The sequence below is a fragment of the Chelonoidis abingdonii genome, chromosome 5 (genome assembly GCF_003597395.2).
Source record: "Chelonoidis abingdonii isolate Lonesome George chromosome 5, CheloAbing_2.0, whole genome shotgun sequence".
Classification (NCBI taxonomy): domain Eukaryota; kingdom Metazoa; phylum Chordata; order Testudines; family Testudinidae; genus Chelonoidis; species Chelonoidis abingdonii.
In genome coordinates, this window is record NC_133773.1 from 144,711,578 (window position 1) to 144,724,483 (window position 12,906).

The following is a 12,906-nucleotide window of genomic DNA, read 5'->3' on the forward strand; positions in this document are numbered from 1 at the left end:
TGTCTAAAGGCCACCCAGCTGGTCAGTGGCAGAGCTAGGGAGAGAACCCACGTCTCCTGGCTCCCAGCATGCTGCCTTATTGCCTGCACAGGGGGGGGGTTAGCTTTGGGAGACCAGGCTCTGCTATCTACTTCCCAGCCTCCATATCCTGCGATCTTTAATGACCCTGGAGACTACACACCTCATAAATGTCCATGTCTCTCTCCTGGGAATTTTAGGGGGAAAGGAGAGGAAGAAGAGGGAGGCCAAGGAACAGGACTCACCTTGCTCAAACTCAGACAGCTTCTCTTTAGCTTCATCCCTCTCCTGGAGGAGGGTCTCATGCTGCAGGCAGAAGCAAGGAGACAACATTTCATGTACACAGCACCTTTTGTCCCGAAGGATCCCAAACCACTTCACCCACCACTCAGAAGCAGCCACCTCTGGGGTGGTGTATGGCACCTTTGTTTAACACCTGGCCACGGTTTGCAACAGGAAGCAAGGGATCCTGTATTCAAACTGCAGGGGATTTGAGGAAGGAAAGTTAGTCACCCGAGTTAGGATTTGGTCAAGACTAGTGGGCTACTTGCTGCTCTGGAGCTTGGTCATTTTCACTGACCATGACTGATCAGGATGTTGGTTTTGTGTTTCGCCCAATGCCCCCCATAGCACAGGGCCATGAGAGAGGGACTATTGCCCCATAATTGGTCCCCTTGGCTCTACCATCTCTGGGCCAGGCTTGGTTAGTTATTTTGGTCCTGATCCGTTTGCACTGGTGGAGGGCTTTGAGTGGAAGGGGGGCCTCTGAGGAAGATGTAGACTCTGATGAAATAATAAGTCTCTCCATGCAAGAATGGTTATGCCCAGAGAGATTATGCCCTTTGTGCCAGGCTCCGTACGAACACCCAGCAAGAGATGGCCCCTGCATTCCGCCATGCAATGCAAAGGCAGGGGCTGATGACACTTTGCCCAGCACTTTGTGAACTCTGCCCAACGTGTGGATTTAGGGACAGTGCTTTCCCCAGGAACTGAAATTAGGAGGAGAGGGTGTTTGAATTTACAGGAGGGGGGTCAGAGCCAATGAGGGGTGAGACCATGAGGGTGAAAGGGGGCTAGATGGCACCGTAGTAAAATCTGAAAAATGTTTCATGACCATTTTATTAGATTTAACTCAAGTTTTAAAATCCTCACACAAATTAACGGTGGCTACTCAAGCTTTCTATGGAGCATGACAGCTACATCCTTCTTGGTTTCTTCTTATAATTTTGCACAAGTCTGTTAATGAACTTCTTGAATGCAATGCGTTCATCTCTGGTGGTTTCTTGTGTGTCCAGTACCTCCATTCCTTCAATTGATATGCTCGTTAGTTCATTCACGTGATCAGGGAGAAGGCGACTTCTTTCAGAACACACAATTCTATTCAAGGAGGTAAAAGACCGCTCAGCTGTAGCTGCCGTGACTGGGAGTAACAAGAGATGAATTCCTACTTCTCTCATCCCAGGAAACAGAGCATAAAGGTCGCGTCAAGACGCTAGTGATGATAAAAAAGAAGCTGAAGTCAAGTCTTCATTAATTCATTCATTGTATGATATTCCACTGGGGCGGCTCTAGGTATTTTGCAGCCCCAAGCATGGCAAGTAGGCTGCCTTCGGCGGCTTGCCTGCGGGAGGTCCCCTGTCCCGCGGATTCGGCGGCACACCTGCAAGAGATCCGCCGAAGCCGCAGGACCAGCAGACCCTCCTCAGGCATGCCACCGAAGGCAATCTGCCTGCTGCCCTCACGGCGACCGGCAGAGTGCCCCCCGTGGCTTGCTGCCCCAGGCACGCGCTTGGCTTGCTGGTGCCTGGAGCCGCCCCTGTATTCCACTCTGTGTTCAAATTCTCTATTCTGTCCTGAACACATGGCAGCCCTGTTGCTGGTAGTGCCTCACTCCACTCAACTGTTGGTGTTTTATAGGACAGGGATCTGTAAAAGCTATGTAGAGGTTGTGTAGAATGTAGAAGTCACAGTTGTAGATTTTTAAGAATCAAGCTGTTTACTTTTTCAGTTGTCTTAAGAAACACTTCTTGTCCTTTTCACTTACGGATTCAATATAAATGCCTTCATTAGTCAACTTCTTGACTGAAGTCTTTGCTTCTTCCAGTACTTTTTCAATGGATAGCTCTCTAATTCATCCAAATGTAGCTTCTATTGCTGGACAAAGGTCTACTACTGTAGTAATAGCCACCTCTCCCAAACCTGGACTTTTGAGTCCAAAATCTGGGGGCTTACCTGAAACTCCCCCAAGCTCACTACCAGCTTGGATATTCTCGCTACCACCAACTAGGACTATGGGGCGTCCTAGTATGCCCCCCGAGTCACCCCAACTTTCCCCTGGGGGACCCCCAAGACCCAGAGCCCTGGGTCTCTCTCTCTTCTCTCCCAGCTTCCCCCGCTTGCCTGGGTTAGCCGGTGCAATGCTATGCTTCACTTCAGTCCCAGTGTATCTTCTATATTTTCCAAGATATTCAGTCTTTTTGGAGACTCTTGCTGAAAAAAAGAATATAATGAAGACATTAAATTTAGCTTTTTAAATGTCTTTTGAAGAGTCTGCAGCTCGTACTAGCGCTAGTTGGAGTAGATGGCCTCTGCAGTGTGTATAGGAGAGATTAGGTTACACACTTTTCTCTGAGCAAAGCTTGTACTCCACCATGTCTTCCAGAGAAGTTTGCAGCTCCATCAAATGCACAAGCAGCCATCTGTTTGGGGTCCAATTAACAAGCATTTAACTCTTCTAAGATGTGGGTTGTCACAGATGCAGCCGATGTGTCTATAACTTGAACATCTAGAAATGCATCTACTGGCCTACCACTGACATCAAGATAACATACACAATGACTTAATATTTTTAAACCCAGGTGCCCTGATTAGCCTGCCTTGATTGGCTGCAGGTGTTCTAATCAGCCTGTCTGCCTTAATTGGTTCTAGCAGGTTCCTGATTACTCCAGTGCAGCCCCTCCTCTGGTCACTCAGGGAACAGAAAACTACTCACCCCGTGACCAATATATCTGCCCTCTACCAGACTCCTGTACCCCACTGATTTGGGTCTGTCACAGCACTTAACGTTGGCCTCCAGTTTGTGTAGTGTGGTATCTCTTGCTTAAGTAGAAAGTAGGATGCCACAGCCATGTTTGTTGGCATGAACTGTATTGTGTCTCCAGCATTCTTAACAGCCTCATTAACACTCACTGGTGTTGTCCTTGGTCAGTGGAGACTCAGAGTTCAGAGGTGTTTTCACATGAGTTCACCTCCCAGGTGGGGGGCAAGAAGGCACCTTGCTCATTCCTCCAGCTGCTCACTGTTCACTCTGGCCACTGTTCATTGTGCCACCGTTCACTCCATCGCTCTGTTGCCAATGACCCTGTACCGCCATCTTCTGCTGCCAGCTGCCACTGTGACCTCTGCGAGTTGGTCTCTTGAGCTTTCACCCAGCTCTCAGTGATTTCAGCTGAGCTCTCAGTGGGGGAACCTCGTTGCTAGTGCAGTCTGGGCCGTCTCTTCCACAGAAACACTGTCCCACAGCAGGTCTAAGCACTTAGACCTGATTATCAGTGATTTCAGTGTAGTGGTCACTTAACAGAACAAAAGATTCTCTATGGAGCCTAATCAGCTCTGTCCTTAAACAGTGGAGAGGGGCAGTTCAAACAGTACTTGTGACTCAGGCAGACCATCAAGCAAAACTCCTGTCCCCACCCTCTCTCTTGATGCCCTCAATCAGCACAGGCTAAGTACAGTTCTACAGCCCTTTACTCATACAGTAAGAACAACAACATTTCATTACCCCCCGCATTCAAGTGATCTGTAACCCAACCCCAGCCAAAATCTCTCACTTGGGCAACACAGCTCTGTTTGCTGGATACCTAGGTAGATTAGGTATGAATGTAAATACAATCTGGTCCTGAAGCCTTTCCCCCCAGCCCCCAGCTCATCTCTAGCTGTCAGGGAGAGCTCATTTACACTTTGCTTAGAAATCATCATTTGAAATTATTAGGTTGGCCAACATCACTGAAATGAATGCACTGACATTGTCATAAAAAACAACAGCTGTATTAGGAAGCTAGTCTATGTTCATACTTTTCAAATCTATGATACTTTTTTAGATACACGTATTTTATCATACACTTTATATGCTTTTAAAGTGTGTATTAATGTTTCAATTTTAATTTAAATGTCCAAACAATCACTAAATTGGCAACACTGCATGTAACTAGTTCATAAAACTGCGGGGAGAGGAGTTGGGGAAATTCAGGAGGGGTGTAGGGAAATCCCTGCTTGGGGAATAAAAACAAAACAGAAAACCACTCTGTACCGTAGCCACTTCTTCATCCTCAGAGGACTCGCTGTCAGACTCCGGGATAGCTGCAGGGAACAGAAAGCAGAGCAGGAAGTTACGACAGTCAGCAAGAAGCATGAAACCTTTGCAGAAGCGCTCAGCATTCAAGCTGTGGGTCATCACACTTACATGCCTGCAGTGCCTTCAGCTGAAGGGTCCCCATGTGTGTTCCAACCCCCCGGGAGGGACCCAGCACCCTCAAATACCTCGACATCTATGGGAGTCGAGAGTGCCTTGTGCCTTTTAGGGCCGTATCCCGGGACTAAGTCATCTGCTCCAGAAAAGCAGCCACCACTGGTAGCTTTATGCATTTATACCACAGTATTACCAACTCCTGCGATTGTACCACAAGTCTCATGTGAATTAGTATTCCCCTTCAAGCCCCAGCTCCTGGAGTCATGTGAGGATGTGAGACTCCACCATTCATTGTTTTTTAAAAACGTCTCTTGATTTTTAAGCCAAGCCATGTCATGCCAAGAACCCTAGGTCTCAACTGAACACTGGTGTAGCTGGAAACCAATCTGGCTCAGCTGTGTGTTAGTGTTGTTCAGATAGGTATTGGAATGATAAGAATGTGTTTGGTATACAGACTTTATGGACTGCTTGTCAATTGCTGCCTGCATTAATCTCATTTACAATACCCATATCCCATGTGATAAGGTGACATTTAAGTGTTTGCTCTGTAACTGCGAATCACCAGATGGGAAAGGACCATTAATGAGCATGAAATACTAGGGGCCAACAGGAGGTGTTGTCTCCTGTCCCTCAAAGGAGGCCCATCTACGCCAGATGAGCTATTGTAGAATATCAGGGGATAAAAGAGTTTGTTGTTTGCTCTCCACCCCACGAAGAGGAGAAGTGCAAATGAATTCCTCCCAAAAGCTGAATTTGCAGCTGTAAGCAGAAGCGGGGAAGGAATAAAAAGCCCTGACAAGGAGGAACTGTATCTTTCGTGCTGCTTGGACTCTGAGGAGCAAGGATTACTAGGCATAAGCAAAAGATCCCCAGTTCTTGGCCTGAGTTAGCCCTAAAAGACACACAGAGCTTGCTTATTATAGAAACTTCTATGACTTTTTGAAACTTAAGATCGGAACTCATGTGTGTATCTGTGTTTACCTGCTTTAACCTTGTAAATAACTCTAATTTCCTTTTCCTACTTAATTAATCTTTAGACAGCAGCAAAGAATCCTGTGGCACCTTATAGACTAACAAATGTATTGGAGCATGAGCTTTCGTGGGTGAATATGCACTTCATCGGATGCATGTAGTGGAAATTTCCAGAGGAAGGTATAAATATGCAAGGAAGAATCAGGCGAGAGATAACAAGGTTAGTTCAATCAGGGAGGATGAGGCCCTCTTCTAGCAGTTGAGGTGTGAACACCAGGGGAGAAGAAACTGCTTTTGTAGTTGACAAGCCATTCACAGTCTTTGTTCAACCCTGAGCTGATGGTGTCAAATTTGCAGATGAACTGAAGCTCAGCAGTTTCTCTTTGAAGTCTGAGCCTGAAGTTTTTTTGCTGCAGGATCTCTACCTTTAAATCTGCTAGTGTATGTCCAGGGAGGTTGAAGTGTTCTCCTAGAGGTTTTTGTATATTGCCATTCCTAATATCTGATTTGTGTCCATTTATCCTTTTACATAGTGTGATACAGCATGGCCAGAGGGCAGCATAAGAGTGTTAGCAGGGGGCCTTATTCCCTGCCAAGGGAGGAAGGTTTGCTTTAGATTAACTAGAACAGCTGTGGCCAATTAGAGCACCTGACTCCAATTAGAGCACCTGACTTCAGTTAGAGCACCTGACTCCAGTCATGGGATATAAACCCCTGCTTCAGTCAGACAGGGGGTGGTAGTTGAAGGAGAAAGGTTGGATTGGAGCAGAGTGCAGATTGCAGAAGAGAAGAGTTTGTCCAGAGAGAAATAGAAGGTTTGGAGGAGTGCTGCGGTGGATTGGGAAGCCCAACAGAAACCCTAGGTAAGGGGCACCAGGCTTGTATAGAAGAGAGGCGAGAAGCCCTTCACAAGCTGACGGGTATGAGAGGGAAGTAACCCAGGGGAAGAAACCGCTAGTCAAGTGGTTCACCACAACCCCAGGGCCCCTGGGTTGGGACCTGGAGTAGAGGGCGGGCCCAGGTCCCTCCCTCTCCACTCCCCTCCTCCAAGGACACTAGGGGAGTGATTAAGAACTGGTTCAGAGGCAAGCAATAGCGCCCTGAACCTACCCCAGAGAAGAGAAAGCACGAGACCCAGAGAACAATACCAGCAATTTGCCACAATAGGGACTGCCCAGTTTGGTCGATGTACATAGCAGAGGGGCATTGCTGGCATATGCTGGCGTATATTATATTGGTGGATGTGCAGGTGAATGAACTGGTGATGGTGTGAATGATCTGGTTAGGTCCTGTGACAGCATAGCTATGTGGGGGATGGGATAGCTCAGTGGTTTGAGCATTGGCCTGCTAAACCAGGGTTGTGAGCTCAATCCTTGAGGGAGCCACTTAGGGATCTGGGGCAAAAATCAGTACTTAGTCCTGCTAGTGAAGGCAGCAGCTGGCCTCAATGACCCTTTGGTGTTCGTTCTAGTTCTAGGAGATAAGATATTTCCATTATTAGAATAGCAGGCAGAGTTGGCATTGAGGTTTGTTGCATGGATTGGTTCCTGAGTTAGAGTTACTATGGTGCAGTTACTGGTGAAAATATGCTTCAGGTTGTCTGTGGGCAAGGACTGGCCCACCACCAAAGGCCTGTGAAAGTGTGGGATCGTTGTCCAGGATGGGTTGTAGATCACTGATGATGCATTGGAGGGGTTTTAGCTGGGGACTGTATGTGATGGCCACTGGAATTCTGTTGGTTTCTTTCTTGGGCTCATCTTGGAGTAGGAGGCTTCTGGGTACACGAAAGCTCATACTCCAATACATCTGTTAGTCTATGAGGTGCCACAGGACTCTTTGCTGCTTTTACAGATCCAGACCAACACGACTGCCCCTCTGATACTTAATCTTTAGACAGTTTATTGTAGGATTGGCTACAAGCATTGTCAGATCTAAGGTGCAACTGATCTGAGGTAAGTGACTGGTCCTTTGGGAGTGGGAGTAACCTGGATATTGTTGTGATCTTTGGTGTGAGGGACCATCTGTCACAAGGGCAGCTCACCTGGGTGGCAAGAGAGATCAGAGCACCCAAAGGGACTGTCTGTGACTCCATATTCAGGCTGTTATAACATCTGAGAAGTTTACACTTGATAATTGGTTAGTGAAATCTAAGTATAAAACTCACAGCCAATTTGGGGTTTGTTCCCTGCTTCTTAGCAGCCTGCCCTGAGGCTGGTCCTCATGCCCCCTGAGCCCACGCACGACAGCCTGCCAAGCCAATCTCATGAGTTTTTAGGGGTCTGACTCAGAACTGTGGCGTGGTTGGGGCTGGCGATGGCTTTGCATCACTTTACCCACCTGTGACCCGTGTCAGTTGGCTCAACGAGCCCTAGGAGGCGGTGGGTAGCTACTGTCCTACTGGCCGGTGTCTGTCACTAGTGAATTAGCGGAGGGAGGGACGCCGGCAAAGGTCTATGCGGCTGTTAGGCAGAGGAGTGCTGGCAAGAGTCTATAGCGCTACTGAGATTTTGCTACCTAAGGTGGGTTGGCCAGGGTAGGGGAATGTAGACCCACCCAACTCCACTGCATTCCAGCCCAGGGCCCAGACAGTGGCAGGGTGAGGGTCCTGCCACCGGATCAGCGGGGTCCCTCTGCAACATGCTGACCAAATAGACTCATTGCACTGTGCAGTTCTGTCCCTGGGCACCTTCCTACCCACTCCCTTGACCGAGTTCCTCTGGTCCCTCCAGTTCCTCCAGGTACTCTGCTGCTGGCTGCTCCAGCTCCCCCTCCACCTCCACCTCAGGCTCCTCCAGCTCCTCTGGGTAATCTGCTGCTGGCAGCTCCAGCTCCCCCTCCACCTCAGGCTCCTCCAGCTCCTCCGGGTACTCGGCTGCTAGCAGCTCCAGCTCCCCCTCCACCTCAGGCTCCTCCAGCTCCTCCGGGTACTTGGCTGCTAGCAGCTCCAGCTCCCCCTCCACCTCAGGCTCCTCCAGCTCCTCCGGGTACTTGGCTGCTAGCAGCTCCAGCTCCCCCTCCACCTCAGGCTCCTCCAGCTCCTCCGGGTACTTGGCTGCTAGCAGCTCCAGCTCCCCCTCCACCTCAGGCTCCTCCAGCTCCTCCGGGTACTTGGCTGCTAGCAGCTCCAGCTCCCCCTCCACCTCAGGCTCCTCCAGCTCCTCTGGGTACTTGGCTGCTAGCAGCTCCAGCTCCCCCTCCACCTCAGGCTCCTCCAGCTCCTCCGGGTACTTGGCTGCTAGCAGCTCCAGCTCCCCCTCCACCTCAGGCTCCTCCAGCTCCTCTGGGTACTTGGCTGCTAGCAGCTCCAGCTCCCCCTCCACCTCAGGCTCCTCCAGCTCCTCTGGGTACTTGGCTGCTAGCAGCTCCAGCTCCCCCTCCACCTCAGGCTCCTCCAGCTCCTCTGGGTACTTGGCTGCTAGCAGCTCCAGCTCCCCCTCCACCTCAGGCTCCTCCAGCTCCTCTGGGTACTTGGCTGCTAGCAGCTCCAGCTCCCCCTCCACCTCAGGCTCCTCCAGCTCCTCCGGGTACTCGGCTGCTAGCAGCTCCAGCTCCCCCTCCACCTCAGGCTCCTCCAGCTCCTCTGGGTACTTGGCTGCTAGCAGCTCCAGCTCCCCCTCCACCTCAGGCTCCTCCAGCTCCTCTGGGTACTTGGCTGCTAGCAGCTCCAGCTCCCCCTCCACCTCAGGCTCCTCCAGCTCCTCTGGGTACTTGGCTGCTAGCAGCTCCAGCTCCCCCTCCACCTCAGGCTCCTCCAGCTCCTCTGGGTACTTGGCTGCTAGCAGCTCCAGCTCCCCCTCCACCTCAGGCTCCTCCAGCTCCTCCGGGTACTCGGCTGCTAGCAGCTCCAGCTCCCCCTCCACCTCAGGCTCCTCCAGCTCCTCTGGGTACTTGGCTGCTAGCAGCTCCAGCTCCCCCTCCACCTCAGGCTCCTCCAGCTCCTCTGGGTACTTGGCTGCTAGCAGCTCCAGCTCCCCCTCCACCTCAGGCTCCTCCAGCTCCTCTGGGTACTTGGCTGCTAGCAGCTCCAGCTCCCCCTCCACCTCAGGCTCCTCCAGCTCCTCTGGGTACTTGGCTGCTAGCAGCTCCAGCTCCCCCTCCACCTCAGGCTCCTCCAGCTCCTCCGGGTACTCGGCTGCTAGCAGCTCCAGCTCCCCCTCCACCTCAGGCTCCTCCAGCTCCTCTGGGTACTTGGCTGCTAGCAGCTCCAGCTCCCCCTCCACCTCAGGCTCCTCCAGCTCCTCTGGGTACTTGGCTGCTAGCAGCTCCAGCTCCCCCTCCACCTCAGGCTCCTCCAGCTCCTCCGGGTACTCGGCTGCTAGCAGCTCCAGCTCCGCCTCCGCCTCAGGCTCTTCCAGGTACTTGGTGGCGGGCAGCCCTGGTAGCCCCAGTCCTTCCTCCAGGTCAGGTTTCTCCTGGTCCAGGGCCTCCCCTGGCTCAGCAGTAGGATCTGAAGGGAGCAGCCAATGGTCTGCGTCTGCCTCCCTCCCTGGTGCTGCTCTGACTGGGCTAAGGGCCCTGCCCTCTATACGTCCTATTCCACCCCTCCCCTTCCGGCAGGTGGAGTAAGCTTGGTCTGGCCCCGCTCCCTCAGGCTGAGAGAGCGGCTCTTTACCCCCAGGTCTGGAGGGAAGCCGCGCTAGCTCCCCACACCACCTTTCCTCATTGCGAGGATTGACCGCAGGGCTCAAACAGGCGTGCAAGGAAGCGAAAGCCCTGGGAGCCATGCTGGCCAATGAAAGCAGTTGGGAGCCCAGGAAAGAAGGCTCCATGTATGTTACTATCTGGGCTTAGCAGGGAACAATCTGACTTGGACTGGAGGAGTGTCCGGGGGAGACAGACAAAGTGTGACTTTTCCATCTCTTAACATCTCTGACTGATGCGATGCAGGAAGCTGGGGCGCCGGTGGTGGGGTTTGGAATGGAGACCGCAGCAGCCGGGGCCCCCAGGGATAGACCCCCCCTCACAGAAACACTCTCCCCTACTCTATGAGAAAGAGCAGACCCAGTGACTCTGACCCATCCTGGCGTAGGTGAAAAGTGCTGCAATTCATAGGCCACTACTGCACACCCAGGCCGTATGTGAAGGAGCAGAGAATATGGGTCGCATTTACAGGATGGGAGACTGTATCCTGGACTGCAGTGATTCTGAAAAGGACTTAGGGGCTGCGGCAGATGACCAGTGGAACATGGACTCCCAGTGCCATGGAGTAGCTAAGAGGGAGGACATGACCGCTGGATGCATGAGCAGAGGAATATCAAGTAGGAGTCGGGAGGTGGCATTGCCTTGGTATATGGCATTAGTGGGACCGTTACTGGGACACTGTGTCCCATTCTGGTTATCTACACTTCAAAAAGGTTACTGAAAAATTGGAAAGCAGCTTTCAGAATATTACTGGGCAGCCCAGATATGCTGGATTCCCAGTGCTCTCCTGTTCAGACTATAGGGTAAAAAACCCAGGGTGTTCAGGGCTGCCATGTGGCTCCATACCACAGCCAGGCCAAACTTCAGAGCAAGAGCAGAGACAGAGCTCTGATCCACCAAGCCCCCCACTACCTGGGCAAAATGGTAATCTCCATTAGTTACTAGCAGTATAGGGCCCATGACACACAGTGAAAGCAGTTCAGCTTCCATCCTGCAGAGGGCAGTGGTATGCACACACCAGCAAGGTCATTACAGTTGTATAACATAGAATCATAGGACTGGAAGGGACCTTGAGAGGTCATCTAGTCCAGTCACCTACACTCATAGCTGGGCTAAGTATTATCTAGACCATCCCTGACAGAATCATAGATTATTAGGGTTGGAAGGGACCTCAGGAGATCATCTAATCCAACCCCCTGCTCAAAGCAGGACTAATCCCCAAATGGCCCCTCTAAGGGGGGAGCTCACAACCCTGGGTTTAGCAGGCCAATGCTCAAACCACTGAGCTATCCCTCCCCTCAACCTGCTCTTAAACATCTCTAGTGATGGAGATTCCACAGCTTCCCTAGGTAATTTATTCCAGTGCTTAACCATCCTGACAGTTAGGAAGTTTTTCCTAATGTCCAACCTAAAGCTCCCTTGCTGCAGTTTAAGCCCATTGCTTCTTGTCCTATCCTCAGAGGTTAAGAAGAACAATTTATCACCCTCCTCCTTGTAAGAACCTTTTATGTACTTGAAAACTGTTACCATGTCCCCTCTCAGTCTTCTCCAGAATAAATAAACCCAATTTTTAAAATCTTCCCTCCTAGGTCCTGTTTTCTAGACCTTTCATCATTTTTGTTGTTCTTTTCAGGGAAAGATGTGGAGAAAGTCCAGAGATGTGGCGCCCAGAACTGGACACAACACTCCAGTTGAGACTTAAGCATGGCAGAGCAGAGCGGAAGAATTACTTCTCATGCCTTGCTTACAACACTCCTGCTCACACAGCCCAGAATGATGTTTGCTTTTTTTTGCAACCGTGTTACACTGTTGACTCATATTTAGCTTGCGATTCACTATGACCCCCCGATCCCTTTCTGCAGTGCTCCTTCCTAGGCAGTCATTGCCCAGTTTGTATGTGTGCAACTGATTGTTCCTTCCTAAGTAGAGGACTTTGCATTTGTCCTTATTATCTGGTTCTACAGATGTAGTTACTTTAGCAATGCAGGCAGACCTAGATGGACGGGTCAGACTTCTCCAGCCTCACCCCTTTGCCTGACATCAATGAGACTGCAGTGGGGTTAAGATCCCCATACAACCAGCAGCTCCCACACTGGACCAGACCATTAGCCAGCCCAATCTGCCAGGGGCCAATGCCAGATGTCTCGTAGGAAGAGAGACATTTCCAGTAGACCACTCATTGTGCTGCACACAGCGGAGACCTTTCTCCTTGACTCAGCTGATGATCAGCTGATGCCCCAGAGCATGAGATCACCCTTGTAACTTGGAAGTGCAACTGCACATGTGTATTCTCATTAACAAATACTCTCATCCTTTTCTAAGAACCTGCTCAGCGGTTTGCAGCTCATGTTCTCACATGCACTCAGAAGCAGGGGGCCCTTACCTGGCAGTTGGCTGATGCTGTCGTCAGCACAATCCATTCTGATCCGAGCTGACAGAGCCGTGTCTCCACGCTGGTGCTGCCTGTTGCCTCTGATGTGAGTCAATTGGTCTCCTTCCCCATCTGCCCAGGTTGCTGGGCGTATTCCATTCCTCAGCCACATGAGGAACCGAAACCTTCTGGTCTTCCTGTGAACTGGCAGCTGCAGTGGTGCATGCAGCCTGTAGCAATTATATCAACGCAGGGACTCAGCTGCTGTGACAGGACAGGGCTGTTTCACCAGCAACTTGCAGGAATGATGAGGGTCTAAAGGGGCCCTGAACCTTGTGATCTCAAGGGGAAAGGGGGCACAAAATACTGTGGAAGAGATTCTGTTTTACACTAAGGCCTTGTCTGAAGGGGGAAGCTATTCCAGTGGAAGGCGGGG

At 51.0% G+C, this 12,906-nt stretch overlaps 1 protein-coding gene across 1 annotated transcript in view; it reads right to left on the reverse strand.

The window, feature by feature from the left end:
- The window catches only part of LOC116814667 (shootin-1-like), a 47,872-nt gene extending 35,230 nt beyond the window's left edge, over window positions 1–12,642 (reverse strand). The window contains exons 1-3 of the mRNA XM_032762430.2: window positions 12,483–12,642; window positions 4,328–4,377; window positions 264–324 (exon numbers count right to left, since the gene is read on the reverse strand). Of these exons, the coding sequence (XP_032618321.2) occupies window positions 264–324; window positions 4,328–4,377; window positions 12,483–12,642 (271 nt within the window). The remainder of the gene's footprint in view (window positions 1–263; window positions 325–4,327; window positions 4,378–12,482) is intronic.
- Between the last annotated feature and the right edge of the window lie 264 nt (window positions 12,643–12,906).